Source organism: Littorina saxatilis, linkage group LG9 (genome assembly GCF_037325665.1).
Source record: "Littorina saxatilis isolate snail1 linkage group LG9, US_GU_Lsax_2.0, whole genome shotgun sequence".
Lineage (NCBI taxonomy): Eukaryota > Metazoa > Mollusca > Gastropoda > Littorinimorpha > Littorinidae > Littorina > Littorina saxatilis.
In genome coordinates this window covers 48,059,392-48,080,633 of record NC_090253.1, presented here as the reverse complement: position 1 = coordinate 48,080,633, position 21,242 = coordinate 48,059,392, and the positions used below count along the sequence as shown (strand labels likewise).

Below are 21,242 nucleotides of genomic sequence, written 5' to 3'. Positions count from 1 at the left end.
TTGGCAGTTTTAATAAACAGTTCAAAACGTGCAATAGATTTTGTGTATGAGTTGTGACAGAAAAAATGATAGATGCTTTCATCAGTGTTGTTCCCAAGTCAGAAATAAAAGGTCACTGTTTGCAAAATTTAAACATATCAATAGGAATGCCTTGTTGTAATGTTAACAGGCAGATGTAAGCAAAGTACATCACAGAAGAAAAACATATAACAGGATGTACATATACACACATTAACACATACAATGCAAACTGCGATAAGTCAACGAATGTGTATTTGTTCAACAGCTCATTTATTTGTCAAAAACAAGAATAAAATTATACACATACACCTTCAGCAATGATGTTTTAATGTGCGCACTTGTTCTTAAATCGCTTCCCTACACTTACCATATTGTTCGAGTCCAATACCTACTATACTTTGTTCAGTAAGGGAGATTTGACAAAAGGGATGTTGTACAGAGTTGCGAGTGGGACCTCTCTGTAGAGGGTAACAAAAACGGGAAAAAAAGACAACTTACAAGTATGTACAAGAATAAAGTTCTTGCAAAGAATACACTTGCAAAAGGTCTATTGTTTTCAGGTAATGGCAGAAATGCACTCAATGCTGGATTGATCTGGGGCCCTACTACACTCTAAATGAACATGATGGGAATTGCACACACTCACTTATTTGAAACAGTTTGAGAACGGCATTCAAATGTTCTGTTTTGAGAGTTAGCTGCTGTGATCATCTTTTGTGTGCTGAATGAACTGAAAAAGTAAGCTGTTATGGGCTCTCAGTGTGTTCTGCATGATCTGTCAATGTTCTAAATGCAGAACGCTTTCAATAGTCTTGCCGACGTTCTTTCCAGAACAGCACAGTGAAAGTCTGCTAAGATCACAATAAATGCTCTATAGTTTACAGTACACTAATTGAGGTCTTTTTAAATCTCTGCCATGAAACAATTTGAGAACACAAAAAAGTAATTTGACCACTTGCAAGTGTACGGTTCAGATTACCAATGATCTGTTTGAAAGAAAAAATATCGTGTGCAGAATTATGGCACACATATTTTGGTTTGTTTATTTGTTTGTTTATTTGTTGCTTAACGTCCAGCCGACTACGCAGAGCCATATCAGGACGAGGAAGGGGGGGGATGAAGGGGGCCACTTGTCAAGCGATTCCTGTTTACAAATGCACTAACCCATTACTTGTGTCCCAGCAGGCTTTAGTAAAACTAAATTAATACCTACTGGAAGATTACCAGTTTCCAGTATGTTAAAATAGGCTTAACCTATCTACTGCTGGACTTACATCAGAACACTAACAGATTAAACTATACATGAATCGCGAGACAAGCGGCAAGAGAAGAGATTTTTGGAAAAAATACAGGTGAATGAGCAAGAAGGCAGAAAAAAGAAAAGAATTCATGAAGAAAAAGAGAGCATGACAGGAAAGAGGAACCAAAAATCTACCTAACAGCAAACTAGAAAGCTCCTGCGGTTCCAAAAACAGGAGGGGCCTTTAATTTCATAACCGCAGTGCCCCACTGCGGGACACATATTTTGGTAGTCTTACATTTCACCTAATCATTAACAACATAGAGATCCATATTTAGTATGTTTAAGTTATCTTTTATGTTGAAATCATTGTAAATGTTAGGGCAGAAATGATGTCATAAACACACAAGCTACACCAAGATACCTCAAATTGAAGAAGATTAATGAAGCACAGAAACAACAAATTTTAGTTAAAATTTCAATCAAATGTACACTATCAAGAAAACAATCGTAATTGAGTAGAATCAGAACCAGTGGCCTTTTGGAGAGAGTTACTAAGCCCTCTTCCAAGCATAACATTTTTGGCAATATAAAGTCAAGACAGAAGAAAATAAATGGCATGCATTTACAATGCAACAGGATTTATTGGGGAACTAATTTACCCCAGAGAAGTGAAACAAATACAGATTAAAACAGAGAACAGTTCTTTGAAATTATTTTGATGTACATGATTGCATAGATTAACTGTGTTGTTTGCAATGTTGATCAATGCCACACACAAATTGACCACTTACAGAATTCATGTACATACATATCACAAACTGGGAAGGAGCGTGATTGACAGTTTGAACTGTGCATGGTATTACAAATTACAATGCTATATTTACTCTGTCATTAGAACTCAGTATTAGAAGCAAAACATAAAACAAATGTCATCGATTTCAAGACACGACTGACAACTTTTAAAGCAAAATGATATAAAATGATTTGAAATTTTCAATGAGAAATAAATGATGACATTATTGTAACCTATTAAAAAAGCTTAATTGTTTTCTATTTATCCTCCAGAATTAGCTTCCCATCAATTGAACATGAATAACAACAACAGGCACTTGTATTGTGGAGAGGAAGTCTTATTATAATACCTTACAACCACTCATCTCAAAAGGTTATGAGTGCAGTCACTGGAGGGTAGTCACATGCTTTGTGCGCCCTTCAATTACTGCATGCACTCAAAATATTACATTTCGTTTTCACCAGTATCGCTATAACATTAACAGCGATCGTTCAGCGATTACTAACTCACAGTACAAAAGAGGGTTTGAATGGGAGATAATGGGCAATGCAGAACTCTTGAATAGATTAGTGACGATCCAAGTGATCAGGCTTGTGTCAGACTGCTTTGATTAGTCTGAGATAGAACACCTGATTGCATTTTCTGCTCAGCTCTGTTCCGGTCATTGCAGAGGTATCTGGCGTCCAAATATTTAGAGTGTACGAGGCACACTTTTGTCGGTCAACATAAAATGTTTAGTGCGTGAACTTTTTACTCTATGAAATAAGCCAAACACGCATACATTTGTAGTGGATTTGACCAAATTTGTTCATAGTACCGGACCTTGCATAATAACACAAACCAGGCCTCGGTCGAGTCTCAAGTGAAATTCTCCTTTATCCGATACTGACAACGATTTTCAAAACACATACTTGATATTCTTTAGTTTAGCTGCCGAGATTGAACCAGTACACATCTGTCATGGGTGATTTTACATACACACATACTCTTTAGTTTAGCTGCCGAGATTGAACCAGTACCACCCAATGATTGCTTTCTGCTTCTTGCCATTCACACAATGTCAGTCTGGCTGGTTCACCATCCATTCTTGCGTTAAAAAGGGTAAATCCAAAAACAAAGAAACTGCCAGCGTTTTACCACGAAGGGCCATATCAGGGCGGTGCTGCTTTGACATATAACATGCGCCACACGCAAGACAGAAGTCGCAGAACAGGCTTCATGTCTCACCCAGTCACATTATTCTGATTATTCTGACACCGGACCAACCAGTCGTAGCACTAACCCCATAATGCCAGACGACAGGCGGAGCAGCCACTAGATTGCCAATTTTAAAGTCTTAGGTATGACCCGGCCGGGGTTCGAACCCACGACCTCCCGATCACGGGGCGGACGCCTTACCACTAGGCCAACCGTACCGGTCAGAGCTCAGTGACAAGAAGAAAAAAGAGTTGGTTAAATTCAAAGGTGTTCAATGAGCAAAAACATACAGAAGGAAGGCTGTTCTCTTAAAACGTTTTATGTTAATGTAAATCCAATAACAAACGTTCCAACAACCTACCTTTCTTGTTTTTTGATTTTAAAAAGGGTAAGCCTGCCCACAATCAAGTTGCGCATTAGAACAAGCAGGCAGCTTCATGGCTGCAGCAACCCTTACTTCATTAGAATGTTTTCTTTGTAAGTGTCTGATGAGCACACTTTGAAATTGGCCACAATATAGGCAAGGTCGTTTCGGTTTCTTGGAAGAAATGTTTGGCAGTCCGTCTGAGGCAGGTGGCAGTCCATTTGAGGCAGGTGGCAGCTCATCTGAGGCAGGTGGCAGTCCGTTTGAGGCAGGTGGCAGTACATCGTGTTTGTCTGGTATTTCTGAAAAAAAAAAATATGCAAAAAATCCTATTACAAAGTTTTCAAAGATCAAAGCAGCTCTACCCAAGAAAAAAATGAAAACTGAACAACGCTTCTTGAAGAATAACCATGTGATCATATTAGGCATAACCAAAACCAATATCAACGATTATGAAAAGTGATCGCTTCCTGGAAATAAAAGCCCAGGTTCAGATCTTTATGTTCACAACAAAAAGGAGCATGGTAAAAATTTCAAAATGGGGGAATGTTGCAGCAGCTTAACTGAACATTTAGTAACTTTTGCCTGGTCTTTGCAAGACTGGTGAATAACGTGTTTCACAAATATACAATTTCCCTGGAAACCATGGACTCCCAGCATTTTCCTTAGAAACAAATGAAGCTGCATAAGGCAGAGATGCGTGTGTGTGTGTGTGTGTGTGTATGTGTGTGTGTATGTGTGTGTGTGTGTTTGTGTGTGTGTGTGTGTGCATGCATGTGTCAGACATGAGGTGAGGAAGCTTTTGAGACCATGTTGCCAGTTTTGGTGAATGCTATTTTTAATTGCTGTCCAGTGTTGTTTTCAAAATTGATGTTTTTTACATTTAGTCAAATTTTGACTTAATGTTTTAACAAAGATGGGAAAATGTAGAGCATGTACAATTCTGTCCACACGAAACTGTTTTCTTGATAGTACACTAGTTGATTGCAACTGCATATGCAAATGTCCTGAACTATAGTCTATAGACAAGTCTTGCTTCTGGCTCAGGAAAGCTGAATTTTAGGTAAATTGGCAAATCATGAAAGGTTGCAGTCATAGAGTCACTACTTCTCAGTTTCTTTCACGGACTTTTACCTTGGCATGTTTTCTTCCTTTTTGCAGGTGGTGACAGCATTGAGTAGTAGTACATGTAGCTTGAAAAAGGTGTGCCATCAGAATCAGAATCACTCTCCGGATCGTAACTGTAGTCTTCATCCTAAAACAAAATATTCACAGTTAAGTTATAGTGATGTCTCTGGCAAGGCGGAACATGCCATCATGTGAAACTCTTTTTTTTATTTTTTATCTAAACATCACAAATGAAAGCTCAAAACGTATTTGTCAGTAGATCTGGAAATCTGGTCATAGGTCCTTTTGAGTAAAACTAAAAGTACTTGGAGGAAGGAGAAAAAATTATCACATTCACACTATTTGACTTGTAATGCGTGTGTGTTAAAGCCCCAGTCCGTCCCAAATGGTTTACAGAACGATTCAAATCTTTTCATGAAAAAGCAGTTCTAACCTTATCGAACACACTTGCAATAGCATTTAGTGAATAGCATTAAATGACACAGTTTTTTTGTTTAGCTCGAGTAAACCACACACCTGTTTTCGTGGTTAATCTAACCCCTGAGCCATCGTGAACCCATGTGATCTACTTTCCCTTTTTTTCTCACAATTTAGTAGTCAGTCCTTGATTTCAATGCGACTCGCTGTATCTGCCATGGCTCGTTATCTAAAACGCAACAAATGGCTGCGAGTCACACGAAGTGAATGGTGTCGGCTGACCGTTCAAAGAAACTGGCGACATGCTGAACATTCGTCTGCTACGAGAAACACGTTTTGCAGGACACGCTTCAGGGCTAGTTTTTAAACTTTAAAATCTTCGAGTTTTACTGATTTTGTCTTAATGAAAAAAGAATTATTTAAGAATATTTGTGTAACAAGCTGTCAATTTATTAGTATAAGTTAGGTCTAGCGCCAAAACGAGCCATCCCATTGTCTGATCAGACAATCCGGCTGGCCACGCAAAAATAAATTCGTTCATAAGTGCTCGCTCTTTTCGGAGGGCACCTACGATGTTCTCAAGTGGTGAGTGTTGAAATGCAAGGGTGTTTGTACTGTGTGTAAAAGCCTGACAGTGTCTGTGATGGTTTACGGGAAGCTGCGTGTGCCTTTAAATTCAACAGGGGACCTAGGTTGATCAAATGTCGTCCTAAAGCTCTAATCATGCAATACTTTTCTTATTTTCAGTCGCCCTAAGGTTTGGTGCTTCTATTTAAATCTCAAATTGCTTAACCTTGTCATAGAGTGAGACTGCAAGTCGCCCACTCGGCCACTATGGTCCCATTAATAGTCGTGTTCAATGTGCTTTTGACACAGATCATCATAATGGTCCCGACTCTCCTCAATTATGCGCTTATCTTGTGTCTTTTCTGGATTACACAGATACTGAAGTAAAATGCAAAAAATCCTTAAAATGTGACCCTCCACCACGAAATGAGTCACATGTCACCTCGCGCGGTTCTGCACTAGGCTTAATATAAGTCCAGGGAGTGTCTGGTAACAGTTTGTGGGTCACCTTAATCACAGGCTTATAAAGTTAAAAAGTCATCCGGAGAGTCAAATTCAGGAAGTAGGTAACCCGTGAGTTAGTTCAAATCGCGAGGCTTTTCGTACCTGTCATCTCCAGATGAGGCTGGTTTTATCGGTACATCTCCAAATGAGGCTGGTGGTAGCGGTACATCTCCAGATGAGGCTGGTGGTAGCGGTACATCTCCAGATGAGGCTGGTGGTAGCGGTACATCTCCAGATGAGGCTGATGAGAAATAAATCAGGTCATCTTTTTACTGACACAAACTTTGAAAGGAATTCCTGTTCACGAACCGCCTTTTTCTTTGTTGTTGTTTTTACATGATGGAAATTGAGCTTTCCACGCTTTGAACAGATCAATACAACTGATCTCGTTTCGTCACTTCATACGAGACTCGCCACGTCATGTCACAAAAGTAGAAACTCAAGAAGTTTAAGAATTGTAAGGCGGCCTTCTGTCATTTTCAAGGGTACCAATTTGAAGCCAATATTTATTAACCAACATGAACCGTAGCCTACCGTACAGTCTAACAGTGTGAAATGTGAATGAGGGTCGCATCAGCAACTTTAGCCTATTCATTTCACCCTCCGGATGGACGGTCTTATCAGACACTGATTTAGTGATAAACACGTAGTATCGATGCAGGCACACTCATTTTCGCAAACAAGCAGTTGCTTCATAAAATAGGTACTTAACAATTGTGCAGCAAGCTGGTTTTAAAAGTGCATGCATGTTCTGCTGTGCAGTGACTTGAATGAGAAGCATTTAACAAGGGTAAAAGATCAAATACGGTGATGCCACACGCTGAAGAATAACATACCTGGAGTCCTGAGCTGCTGCTGAAGGACAGTAAGGTCGGTGGGAAGCTGGACATTGTTGGGAGACGTAAGACGAGACACAGACTGCGCTGGCAACATCATTGCTTGAGGTGCCAAGGCAACGGGGTGCCAACCAGCCATCGAGAAAACCAGACTTTGCTGACTTGTTGTAACCATGCCTGTCAAACAAGTACAATGTATATCACAATGGGCACAAGTCTGTTTTATGTGGGAAAAAGTATAGCCAGTGTTGTTGCCAGCCTAAGAAGACAATAGGTCATTTGGACCTCCCTAAAAAAAAACCAATAAGTCCAAATGTCCTGGCTTTAAAAAAACAATAGGTCCAAATTACCATGCCGTAGTATTATATTGATGAAATTTCCGCTGTTTGCGCCGTTTTCGATAATTAGGTACACCGGCTGGAACGGGTATTTCCGTAAACGCAGCCTCGAGTGTCAATGACGACAAACACAGAGTCAATGACGACAAACACAGAGTCGGCACCGAGTGCATTTTTCACTCGTAGCAAACATGAGCATTTCGATCGGGGTTTGTTTTCCGACTTTGCAACTCCCATTCCATTCATTGCAGACCTTGTCCGCCTTGTACGAATATGTATCGGTCAGTTGACCACCAAAACGTAAAAACTATCGGTCCATCGACCGGACAAGGCTAGGTCCAATGCGTCAAATCAGAAAGGAATGCGTCAGAGACCGAAGACCAAGGCCTGGCAAGAACACTGTATAGCATGTTAAATTCTTTACACAAGAAACTGTTTCCTTGATAGTACAATAAATGATTGCAACTTGACTAGGAAATGTCCTGAACTATAGACCAAGTTGTGGTTTCTGGCTCAGGAGAGTTGAATCTTAAGTAAATTGGTCATCCATGAGTTAAGTAAATTGGTCATCCATGAGTTGTCGCAGTGAGTGAGTTACTACTTCTCACAGTTTCTTTCATTGACTTTTACCTTGGCAAGTTTTCTTCCTTTGTGCAGGTGGTGACAGCATAGGGTAATCGCAGGAAGAAGGTGTGCTATCAGAATCAAAATCACTCTCCGGACGGTATAAGTCTTCATCCTAAAACAAAATATTCACAGTTAAGTTAATGTGATGTCTCTTGCAAGGCGGAGCATAGAATCATGTGGAACTTTTATTTAAACATCACAATGTAAACCCCAAAGAGTATGCGTAAGTAGATCGGAATATCGAGTCAAAGGTCCTTTTCAGTAAAAGGACTTGGAGAAAGTATGAACACATTCACACCATTTTTGACATTATCATATATATACTGTTCAAAAAAAGAAACGCATAGCTTGTAATATTTGGTTAATTTAGTTATATGGCTACAAGGATATCCACCAAACTGCAGAAAATGTTTATCTGGTCGTCGACCTTTCGTCCATTGCCACAAGTGAGCTCTGCACGTGACGCATGCGTTATCAGTGGCTACAATGTCAAAATTGCTCATTTGGCATGACCACTCGTCATGCTTCAGTGTAATCTCGTGAAACTCGGGGAATATTGAGCTCTCACCATGTCTTCCAAAACCCATAAAAGCGGATTGTTCGCCACAAAGAAATCAGACGACAATTCAGCGACGAAAGATGGCCCGATTGAGCAGAGAAGACCGCCAAATTGCATTGGGTCGTTTACAAGCAGGCCAAAGTCAAAGTGCAATCGCCAGGCACTTCCACGTGTCCCAGGGCACCATCAGTAGACTGTGGGTCAGGTTTCAAGCCACTGGCTCCGTTGCTGACTTGCCACGAGCGGGAAGACCAAGGGCGACAACTGCTGCTCAGGACCGTTTCATACGGCTCCGCCACCTCCGGAATCGTTTCCTGTCGGCCTCATCTTCTGTCCAGGCTCTCCCCGTGCCACACCGATTATCGGACCAGACCGTGCAGTACCGCCTGCATAAAGCTGGTTTGAGAGCTCGCAGACCTCACAGAGGAGCTGTCCTCACCCGCCGCCATCGCCAGAACCGAGTGCAGTGGGGCAACCAGCACCTTCGCTGGACCGTCCGGAATCACTGGAGACACGTGTGGTTCAGCGACGAGTCCTACTTCCTGCTCCAGCGACATGATGGTCGGAGGAGGGTCTACCGGAGAGTAAACGAACGTTACGCGCCCAACTGTGTGGATGAGGCACCCATTCATGGTGGTGGAGGCGTCATGGTGTGGGGGCGATCAATACCGCTGGAAGGAGCACCCTGGTGCACGTCCAAGGGCGCATAACTGCCCAGCGATACGTGGAGGAAATTCTGCGCCCACACGCCCTTCCTCTTCTGGCTGACCAGGATGCCATATTCCAGCAGGACAACGCTCGCCCGCACACAGCACGAGTCACCACCCAGTTCCTCACCGACCACCATGTCCAGGTGCTTCCCTGGCCATCCATGTCGCCAGACATGAACCCGATAGAACACCTCTGGGATGAATTGGACAGACGTGTGCGCAGGCAAGAAGAAGCGCCAGCAAATCACCGCGATCTATTGCAGGCACTTCAGGAGGAGTGGGACACCATCCCACAGCAAGATATCCGGCATCTGATCCAGTCCATGCCCAGAAGGTGCCGGGCAGTTGTTGCTGCTCAAGGCAGTCACACCCCCTACTGACTTGACAGCCTCGGCACCCAATCGTATTGATTGACTGATTGATTTGAAGATGCAAATGAACTGTGTGTGCATTCAACTGTGTCCATACCAAAATTCAAACAAATAATCTAAATATTGGATTTTCTGTTATTTTTTTTCGAAAAATAAAACAAATTTGGCAAGTAGCAACTATGCGTTTCTTTTTTTGAACAGTATATATAATATGCGTGTGTGTCAAATTCCACAGGGGAGCTAGGTCGAACATATGTCATCCTAAAGCTCCAATTCAGCAATTGTACAATACTTTCAATGTATTTTCTTTCGCCCTAAGGTTTGGTGCTTCCTTTCAAATCTCAAATGTCATTTTAGTGACAACCCAGATCCAATTCACCAAATGTCGCCCTAAAGCTCCCATTATACAATACTTTTGATTAGGGCGACCAAAAATATAACATATATTGTGCTAAATCCTACAGGGGAGCTAGGTCGACCAAATGTCGTCCTAAAGCTCCAATTGTACAATACTTTCAACTTATATTCTGTCGCCCTAAGGTTTGGTGATTCTTTTCAAATCTCAAATTTCATTTTTACTGACAACCCAGATCACATTGCCTATCAAGCAGACATACAAGCTAATGTCGACACATGCTTCCAGACAAATTTGCAATAACAATAGAACCTTTTCCCATAATACCATGGCAGCTTAGTACACCTGCCTTTCCTTGAGTCTCCACAATCATCATTCTGATTATTCTGAGACTATGATGCATGCTGGGTGTGTTTCTGCGGGTTGCATTGACCCGAGTTGGACATTGGCGTCAGGATCAAGTCCAAGCATGATTTTGAGGGCATATGTACTCAGAATACTGAATAGACCTCAGTTTAAAATCTCATCCCAAAGAGTAGTGAGACACCGCCCTCCATGTGGGGTCAAGTTAACAGCAGTGTACAACTCAGACAGTCACTTATCCAAGTACTGCCTAGGCTCGGCATTGCTTAACTTTGTCATTGAGTGAGACTGCAAGCCGCCCACTCGGCCACTATGGTCCAATAAATATTCGTGTTAAAATAAATGTGATGCTTTTGACACAGATCATCATAATGGTCCTGACTTGCCTCATTTATGTGCTTATCTTGTGTGTTTTTCTGGATTACACAGGTACCGTAGTTAATGTCCAACTATCCTAAAAATTAACAGTTTCTTGGTGGTGAATGCAAGTACGTGTAAGAATGTTGTGCCTTTTACATACTTTCTTTTTATTCTAAATTCAACCAATATACATGTGTATGTGTTAAAGCTTACAGGGGAGTTAAGTCGACCAAATGTCGCCCTAAAGATCCCATTATACACTACTTTCCACTTAGGATGACCATAGTATTTGTGCTTCCATTGGACTGACAATAATTATCCCCGGGGGGGGGGGGGGGGGGGGGGGTGTGGCGGGGCCCAATTCCCATTTCCTGTGAAAAGTTAAAAAAGTCATCCGGAGAGTCAAATTCAGGAAGTAGGTAACCCGTGAGTTAGTTCAAATCGCAAGGCTTTTCGTACCTGTTCATCTCCAGAAGAGGCTGGTTTTATCGGTACATCTCCAGATGAGGCTGGTGGTAGCGGTACATCTCCAGATGAGGCTGGTGGTAGCGGTACATCTCCAGATGAGGCTGATGAAAAAAAATCAGGTCATCTTTTTACTGACACATACTTTGAAAGGAATTCCTGTTCCCGAACCGCCTTTTTCTTTGGCCCAGCTGAGGATCCACCTCTTTGTTGTTGTTTTTGCCTGATGGAAATTGAGCTTTCCACGCTTTGAACAGATCAATACAACTGATCTCGTTTCTTCACTTCATACAAAACTCGGTCACGTCATGTCACAAAAGTAGAAACTCAAGAAGTTTAAGAATTGTAAGGCGGCCTTCTGTCATTTTCAAGGGTACCAATTTGAAGCCAATATTTATCAACCAACATGAACCGTAGCCTACCGTACAGTCTGACAGTGTGAAATATGAATGGGGGTCGCATCAGCAACTTTAGCCTATTCATTTCACCCTCCGGAAGGACGGTCTAATCAGTCACTGATTTAGTGATAAACACGTAGTATTGATGCAGGCACACTCATTTTCGCAAACAAGCAGTTGCTTCATAAAATAGGTACTTAACAATTGTGCAGCGAGCTGGTTTTAAAAGTTCATGCATGTTCTGCTGTGCAGTGACTTGAATGAGAAGCATTTAACAAGGGTAAAAGATCAAATACGGTGATGCCACACGCTGAAGAATAACATACCTGTAGTCCTGAGCTGCTGCTGAAGGACAGTAAGGTCGGTGGGAAGCTGGACATTGTTGGGAGACGTAAGACGAGACACAGACTGCGCTGGCAACATCATTGCTTGAGGTGCCAAGGCAACGGGGTGCCAACCAGCCATCGAGAAAACCAGACTTTGCTGACTTGTTGTAACCATGCCTGTCAAACAAGTACAATGTACATATCACAATGGGCACAAGTCTTTTTTATGTGGGAAAAAGTATAGCCAGTGTTGTTGCCAGCCTAAGAAGACAATAGGTCATTTGGACCTCCCTAAAAAAAAACAATAAGTCCAAATGTCCTGACTTTAAAAAAACAATAGGTCCAAATTACCATGCCGTAATATTATATTGATGAAATTTCCGCTGTTTGCGCCGTTTTCGATAATTAGGTACACCGGCTGGAACGGGTATTTCCGTAAACGCAGCCTCGAGTGTCAATGACGACAAACACAGAGTCAATGACGACAAACACAGAGTCGGCACCGAGTGCATTTTTCACTCGTAGAAAACATGAGCATTTCGATCAGGGTTTGTTTTCCGACTTTGCAACTCCCATTCCATTCATTGCAGACCTTGTCCGCCTTGTACGAATATGTATCGGTCAGTTGACCACCAAAACGTAAAAACTATCGGTCCATCGACCGGACAAGGCTAGGTCCAATGCGTCAAATCAGAAAGGAATGCGTCACAGACAAAAGACCGAGGCCTGGCAACAACACCGTATAGCATGTTAAATTCTTTACACAAGAAACTGTTTCCTTGATAGTACAATAATTGATTGCAACTCGACTAGGAAATGTCCTGAACTATAGACCAAGTTGTGGTTTCTGGCTCAGGAAAGCTGAATTTTAAGTAAATTGGTCAACCATGAATTGTCGCAGTCAGTGAGTTACTACTTCTCACAGTTTCTTTCATTGACTTTTACCTTGGCAAGTTTTCTTCCTTTGTGCAGGTGGTGACAGCATAGGGTAATCGCAGGAAGAAGGTGTGCTATCAGAATCAAAATCACTCTCCTGACAGTAGTCTTCATCCTAAAACAAAATATTCACAGTTAAGTTAATGTGATGTCTCTTGCAAGGCGGAGCATAGAATCATGTGGAACTTTTATTTAAACTAAAACATCACAATTTAAACCCCAAAAGGTATTTGTAAGTAGATCGGAATATCGGGTCAATTTTTGAAAAAGGACTTGGAGAAAGTATGATCACATTCACACCATTTTTGACATATATATATACATGCGTGTGTGTTAAATCCCACAGGGGAGCTAGGTCGATCGACCAAATGTCATCCTAAAGCTCCTATTGTACAATACTTTCAACGTATTTTCTTTCGCCCTAAGGTTTGGTACTTCCTTTCAAATCTCAAAAAAGTGTTGTTGTCTGATGTTGATGTCGTGTACCAAAAAGAAATAAAAACGTGTATAAAAAAAAAAAAAACTGAAAAAATAAAATTCTCAAAAAAGTAATATGTCATTTTTTTTTAGTAACAACCCAGATCCAATTCGCCAAATGTCGCCCTAACGCTCCCATTATACAATACTTTTGATTAGGGCGACCAAAATTATAACATATATATATATATATATATATGCATGTGTGTTAAATCCCACAGGGGAGCTAGGTCGACCAAATGTCATCCTAAAGCTCCTATTGTACAATACTTTCACATATTTTTTTCGCCCTAAGGTTTGGTGCTTCCTTTCAAATCTAAAAAAAAGTGTTGCTGTCTGATGTTGATGTCGTGTACCAAGAAGAAACAAGAAGAGCAAACGCTCGATCGAGTCACTTTCGCAGTTCTGAATATTATATGAGGCATCAGATGGACAGGAAGAAATTGCTATTCACAACACAATGAGTCACGTTCACATAAAATTTGAGCCCGGTCACTTTTATAGTTTCCGAGAAAAGCCCAACGTTAAGTTGTGTGTTGCCGAACAGAAAAGGCTAGTTATCTCCCTTGTTTTTCTGATAACGTTCGTAAAAGGCTACAGATGTAAATACTTTGATGTAAAGAATAATCCTACAAAGTTTCAATCACATCCGATGAACTTTGTCAAAGATATAAAATGTCTAATTTTTCCTTTGACGCTGACCTGTGACCTTGAAAAAGGTCAAAGGTCAACGAAACCATCGTTAAAGTGTAGAGGTCATTGGAGGTCACGACTAAACAAAATATGAGCCCGATCGCTTTGATAGTTTCCGAGAAAAGTCCAACGTTAAGGTGGTGTCTACGGACGGCCGGCCGGCCGGACAGACTAACACTGACCGATTACATAGAGTCACTTTTTCTCAAGTGACTCAATAAAAACGTGTATAAAAAAAAAATCTCAAAAAAGTAAAATGTCATTTTAGTAACAACCCAGATCCAATTCGCCAAATGTCGCCCTAAAGCTCCCATTATACAATACTTTTGATTAGGGCAACCAAAATTATAACATATATATATATATATTGTGTTAAATCCTATAGGGGAGTTAGGTCAACCAAATGTCGTCCTAAAGGTAAAGCTCCAATTGTACAATACTTTCAACTTATATTTTGTCGCCCTAAGGTTTGGTGATTCTTTTAAAATCTCAAATTTCATTTTACTGACAACCCAGATCCCATTCTCTATCAAGCAGACATACAAGCTTATGTCGACACATGCTTCCAGACAAATTTGCAATAACAATAGAATCATTTCCCATAATACTATGGCAGCTTAGCACACCTGCCTTTCGTTGAGTCTCCACAATCATCATTTTGATTATTCTGAGACTATGATGCATGCTGGGTGTGTTTCTGCAGGTTGCATTGACCCGAGTTGGACATTGGCGTCAGGATCAAGTCCAAGCTTGATTTTGAGTGCATATATGTACTCAGAATACTGAATAGACCTCCCTTTAAAATCTCATCCCAAAGAGTAGTGAGACACCGCCCTCCATGAGGGGTCAAGTTAACAGCAGTGTACAACTCAGACAGTCACTTATCCAAGTACTTGGCTAGGCTCGGCATTGCTTAACTTTGTCATTGAGTGAGACTGCAAGCAGCCCACTCGGCCACTATGGTCCAATAAATATTCGTGTTAAAATAAATGTGATGCTTTTGACACAGATCATCATAATGGTCCTGACTTGCCTCAATTATGTGCTTATCTTGTGTGTTTTTCTGGATTACACAGGTACTGTAGTTAATGTCCAACTATCCTAAAAATTAACAGTTTCTTGGTAGTGAATGCGAGTACGTGTAAGAATGTTGTGACTTTTACATACTTTCTTTTTATTCTAAATTCAACCAATCTATATATGTACGTGTGTGTGTGTTAAAGCCAAATGTTGCCCTAAAGCTCCCATTATACAAAACATTCCACTTAGGCATAGGGCGACCGACAAGTATGGGTTATATGAAGTCTTATATCGCGCGCGTATCTCCAGACTCGGACTCAAGGCGCCGTGTGAGATGGATTTTTTTACACAATACATCACGCATTCACATCGACCAGCAGATCGCAGCCATTTCGGCGCATATCCTACTGTTCACGCCCTATTATTCAAAGTCACACGGGTATTTTGGTGGACATTTTTTTAATCTATGGCTATACAATTTTGCCAGGAAAGACCCTTTTGTCAATCGTGGGATCTTTAACGTGCACACCCCAATGTAGTGTACACGAAGGGACCTCGGTTTTTCGTCTCATCCGAAAGACTAGCACTTGAACCCACCACCTAGGTTAGGAAAGGGGGGAGAAAATTGCTAACGCCCCGACACAGGGTCGAACTCACTTCCGAGCGCAAGTGCGTTACCACTCGGCCACCCATTGGTGCCTTTTCTCCAATTTCATTAGACTGACAACATCGACCTAGAGGTGGCTAAATCCCATTTCCTGGAAAGTTTAAAAAATAAAAGCGGTCAATTTTCGTCCTGATATGGCTCTGCGTAGTCGGCTGGACGTTAAGCAACAAATAAACAAACAAAAACGGTCAATTTCATAATGGAGGTAACCCGTGAGTAAGTTCAAAATCACAATGCTTTTCGTACCTGTTCATCTCCAAATGAGGCTGGTGGTATCGGTACATTTCCAGATGAGGCTTTTGGTAGCGGTACATCTCCAGATGAGGCTGGTGGTATCAGTACATCTCCAGATAAGGCTGGTGGTATCGGTACATTTCCAGATGAGGCTGGTGGTATCGGTACATTTCCAGATAAGACTGGTGATAGCGGTACATCTCCAGATGAGGCTGATGATAGCGGTACATCTCCAGATGAGGCTGGTGATAGCGGTACATCTCCAGATGAGGCTGGTGGTATCGGTACATTTCCAGATAAGGCTGGTGATAGCGGTACATCTCCAGATGAGGTTGGTGGTATCAGTACATCTCCAGATAAGGCTGGTGATAGCGGTACATCTCCAGATGAGGCTGGTGATACTGGTACATGTCCAGATAAGACTGGTGAAACTGGTACATATCCAGATAAGGCTGGTGATACTGGTAAATCTCCAGATGAGGCTGGTGATGGCGGTACATCTCCAGATGAGGCTGGTGATACTGGTACATCTCCAGATAAGGCTTGTGATACTAGTACATCTCCAGACGAGGCTGGCAATACTTGTACATCTCCAAATGAGGCTGGCAATACTGGTACATCTCCAGATGAGGCCTGAGGTACCAGTACATCTCCAGATGAGGCTGATAAAAAACAAATCATATCTTTTAACTGACAGAAGCATGTGTTGCATATATATATATATTGTAATACAGACCTTGGGACCTCAATTTTGCCATGGAGTTTAACAAAAAAAAAGCTACGTGCATTTTCAGAAAAATGAGAGTACTCCACATAACTTTTAATCATTCATTTCAAACATGCTGCACACACCGTCATTGATAAAAAAAAAAAGATGGAAATCTTTGTTGATTTTTTCTTTAAGAGAAGACCTAATGTCATTAGACATCTGTTTCATCATTGCTGTAGCCTTCTTGCAGGAACACTTAGACTTCTGCGCGATGTTTAAGACAGGAAACACACTTTTGACAGCTTGTAAAATCACATCTGCTGTGCTCAATGACAAATTCATTTTCACTATCAGCTCGGATAACATCGCTTTGGCATGTACTGCACCCTGTTCCTCGGGTAGATCTTTTGCAAAAGACAAAGTCTGTGATGCTCCTCATGCTGGCAGCGGCTTTTCTTGGTGTTGTCAATTTCAGGATCCCTATGAGTCTAGCTTTGACATGCAGTGTCTATCGATGTCAAACTTGGAAAACATACGTTGAAAGGAATTCCTGTTCCCGAACAGCCTTTTTCTTTGCTCCTGCTGAGGATCCACCTCTTTGTTGTTGTTTTTGCATGATAAAAATTGAGCTTTCCACGCTTTGAGCTGATCAACGCAACTGATCTCGTTTAGTCACTTCATACGAGATTCAAAATGGCCATAGTAACAGGTTGTTTTTTTACACTAACTGAGTGAACCGAAAGTAGAAACTCAAGAAGTCTAGGAATTATTTCTCTTTTTTTCCACAGACCGTATCAATCGTAATTTAGAAAATCAAGAGTACAAAATATGGCAAAATCTTACGGGTTCCCTTTTCTGTACTATAAATAGCAATAAAATGATCACAAGATCAAGAAGGGGCATTTACAGGCTTCATGGCCTATCTAATACTAATGTACATTTGAAACTTAGTCAGGTATAGATTACATTCAAAAAGCAGAGGGGTGGACTTTTTCTTGGGTTCCTACCATTGTAAGTTTTTGTTAAAACTTTAAACAATTAAAGTAAAGGTTAATGTATTGGCAAAACAAAGACGAGAACCGAAAAATGCCACACTATGAAAATAAGTATGATAAAATGAAGTCGCAGTAACACTAAGCTTTCAGTTTTATGGGTTCACGACGTTACAAAAACATATTGAACGGAATTGCCACCACCAAGGAATATGATAGCCATGCCTTCAACCCTATTCAACGAAGAGGAAATCTGTATCTGTCAAGTCAATGCTGGTGTCTTGATTACCGCTTTACTGCTTTAAAGAAATGTGCCAACCTTGTGTTTTTTCTTCTGTGACTCGACGGCCTCCAGCTCCTCTTGCAGTACCACAACTCGTTTGGACAGCTGCTAGTTGCGGAATGACAGACTGTCGACCTCCTGCTGGTACTTTCTGTTCCATTGTTCCTTCTCTTTCAGGTGCTCCTATACAACAGGCACAAGAACCAATTGTATTTATGGTCAGTTGACAAAGCCATCTACTTTCAGTACATTTGACACTTTTCAACAATTTAGTCTTATGGTATGAATATTCTTCAAATGGCAAACAATTTTCTAATTACATTCAAAGTTATTCTTATAATTATCATATGTTAAAAGGCTTTTCTGGTTAATGTTAATTGTAATTCAATCAAGTTTGCGTTTTAATGAAACAGATCCTGTGATTGGTCAGAATGCCCCAACTCATTAAAAATTACCGGTCATTAAATAGAGCTTAAACAATGACCACGAGTTGATTAGTGGAAAATAAACCACGAGTGGGTATTTGCAGCCTCTTGGTAATTCACGAGTGTGCGGAGCAGGTTGTTAATGAATTTTTTAGCTAGTGGCTATCGACAATTAGTCACCGGTAATTTGTAATGAGTTGGGACATTCTGACCAATCACAGGATCTGTTTCATTAAAACGCAAACTTGATTGTATTACAATTGTCGATAACCACTCGCTAAAAAATCCATTAACAACCTGCTGGCGAGGCGTATTGATACAGCCTCAACTAGTCTCGGTTAGCTTTGAGGGTCATTTTACAAGTAGGAAATATGAAGGCCAACGAAATACCGAGACCATAAGGTATGCGAAGTGATGACGTTGAGTACGTGACGTAAGTTAATGCATGAATTCTTCCGGACTACGTCAGTCAATTCCAAAGATCGCTTTTGTGATGAAAAGAATTTGTTTTAGAGTTTGCTGTCCAGAAACCCGTCAAAAAAGAAGGGAAAATGTGTGTGAAAGAAAACAAAACAGGAGCAGAGTGATACGATAGGAATACAGAGACATTTCTTGGGACTTGACCCTTGCAGGTAGGTGGACTGAAAGTAGTGTGTGAACAGAACAGAACCAATTCTGTCTGTTTACAACCGCATGAAAGCAGGAAAGAGATTGTCGTCAGATTCAATTACAATAACATTAACATGCTTCCATTTGAAACTTCTCGGTCTTCATCGTGGATTGACGCCCTCCCAAAGTCTAATTGAAGCCCTCCGTCGCTTCGCTCCGTCGGGCTTCAATTAGCTTTTGTCGGGCGTCAATCCCCGATGAAGACTTCGAAGTTTCAAATGGAAGCATGTTAATCACTTAATGTGTAACTGAACAGGTGGGGGCCTCATCAGATCAAAAAGCTGTGTCTGGCAAGAACCGTAGTGAAGGCATTACATCCGCATCAAAGCGACGAAGGAAAGTGTCCATTCTAGCTCTGCCCTCTAAAGTCAAACAGCAGTAAGTCCACTCATAATAAAGCCAAAATGAAGTATTGCCAGTCATAATTATGATAATATGACTGGCAATACTTCATTTTGGCTTTGATTTTTGTTTGTATGTTTGCTTAACGCCCAGCCGACCACGAAGGGCCATATCAGGGCGGTGCTGCTTTGACATATAACGTGCGCCACACACAAGACAGAAGTTGCAGCACAGGCTTCATGTCTCACCCAGTCACATTATTCTGACACCGGACCAACCAGGCCTAGCACTAACCCCATAATGCCAGACGCCAGGCGGAGCAGCCACTAGATTGCCAATTTTAAAGTCTTAGGTATGACCCGGCCGAGGTTCGAACCCACGACCTCCCGATCACGGGGCGGACGCCTTACCACTAGGCCAACCGTGCCGGTTTTTGGCTTTGAAGGGCAGGCTAAAGGTAGTCACTTTGATTAACTGGAAATAATTCATGCAAGTTTTTGTCTTAGCTTTTCTTACCTGAATTATTGCGTAAAGCCATGAGGACCACTCATCCTCCTACCTCTGGTGTAATGAGGGTAGTAGTCCATTTTTGCCGCAAGTACCTGGATAAAAAAAAAGCATACACAATAAAATATTTTGTGTTGCCTCAACGTGCATGTCCACCCCCCCCCCTCCCCCATGTGACCATCTTATCAAGTTGCAGATATTGCTAGTGGTCAGTGTGTTCCCAACACAAATGTGACAAAGGGGTGCTGGTTTTTGTTTTATTAGGTTGAACTTGAAGAATTTTGTAGTAATGAATGTTTTTTGTTCACATCAATTTTGACTCGGTTTAAAGACTTTCATCTGGAATGTTCATAGATCAACCCATAAAAGTTTATCAAATTCCCTTACCAATAAATACACTTTAATTTTCCATGACCAGTGGCTGAACTTCTGTAACACTGACATTCAATTACAATAACATTAACATGCTTCCATTTGAAACTTCTCGGTCTTCATCGTGGATTGACGCCCTCCCAAAGTCTATAGTAATTGAAGCCCTCCGTCGCTTCGCTCTGTCGGGCTTCAATTAGCTTTTGTCGGGCGTCAGTCCCCGATGAAGACTTCGAAGTTTCAAATGGAAGCATGTTAATCACTTAATGTGTAACTGAACAGGTGGGGGCCTCATCAGATCAAAAAGCTGTGTCTGGCAAGAACCGTAGTGAAGGCATTACATCCGCATCAAAGCGACGAAGGAAAGTGTCCATTCTAGCTCTGCCCTCCAAAGTCAAACAGCAGTAAGTCCACTCATAAAAAAGCCAAAATGAAGTATTGCCAGTCATAATTATGATAATATGACTGGCAATACTTCATTTTGGCTTTGATTTTTGTTTGTTTGTTTGCTTAACGCCCAGCCGACCACGAAGGGCCATATCAAGGCGGTGCTGCTTTGACATATAACGTGCGCCACACACAAGACAGAAGTCGCAGCACAGGCTTCATGTCTCACCCTGTCACATTATTCTGACACCGGACCAACCAGGCTTAGCACTAACCCCATAATGCCAGACGCCAGGCGGAGCAGCCACTAGATTGCCAATTTTAAAGTCTTAGGTATGACCCGGCCGGGGTTCGAACCCACGACCTCCCGATCACGGGGCGGACGCCTTACCACTAGGCCAACCGTGCCGGTTTTTGGCTTTGAAGGGCAGGCTAAAGGTAGTCACTTTGATTAACTGGAAATAATTCATGCAAGTTTTTGTCTTAGCTTTTCTTACCTGAATTATTGCGTAAAGCCATGAGGACCACTCATCCTCCTACCTCTGGTGTAATGAGGGTAGTAGTCCATTTTTGCCGCAAGTATCTGGATA

The 21,242-nt window shown here is 41.5% G+C and overlaps 2 protein-coding genes across 3 annotated transcripts in view; one reads left to right on the top strand and one right to left on the bottom strand.

The window, feature by feature from the left end:
• The window catches only part of LOC138977237 (uncharacterized), a 57,627-nt gene that overhangs the window by 6,723 nt on the left and 29,662 nt on the right, over nucleotides 1-21,242 (top strand). The gene's annotated exons all lie outside the window — the stretch shown is intronic.
• LOC138976300 (uncharacterized) lies at nucleotides 273-20,002 on the bottom strand. Of its 2 annotated transcripts, XM_070349149.1 has the most exons (11): nucleotides 19,906-20,002; nucleotides 17,990-18,136; nucleotides 15,982-16,631; nucleotides 12,888-12,993; nucleotides 11,943-12,119; nucleotides 11,213-11,322; nucleotides 8,039-8,147; nucleotides 7,071-7,247; nucleotides 6,337-6,475; nucleotides 4,753-4,873; nucleotides 273-3,920 (listed from the first exon to the last, which is right to left on the bottom strand). In XM_070349149.1, exons 1-11 carry the CDS (start codon nucleotides 19,925-19,927, stop codon nucleotides 3,708-3,710), a joined length of 1,971 nt encoding a protein of 656 aa, XP_070205250.1. In that variant the 5' UTR covers nucleotides 19,928-20,002; the 3' UTR covers nucleotides 273-3,707. The 2 variants fall into 2 exon arrangements, with proteins under 2 accessions (XP_070205250.1, XP_070205251.1); XM_070349150.1 differs by lacking the exons at nucleotides 11,213-11,322; nucleotides 11,943-12,119; nucleotides 12,888-12,993 and having other exon boundaries at nucleotides 19,906-20,001.

Bases quoted from the DNA above. Each gene is read 5' to 3' on its own strand.
- LOC138976300 (XM_070349149.1), bottom strand. From the start codon at position 19,927: ATGGCTTTACGCAATAATTCAG. The intron at 12,120-12,887 runs GTAAAAGTCAAT...CTTGTTTGACAG, and splicing joins AAGGAAGAAAACTTGCCAAG to GCATGGTTACAACAAGTCAG. The intron at 7,248-8,038 runs GTAAAAGTCAAT...CTTGTTTGACAG, and splicing joins AAGGAAGAAAACTTGCCAAG to GCATGGTTACAACAAGTCAG.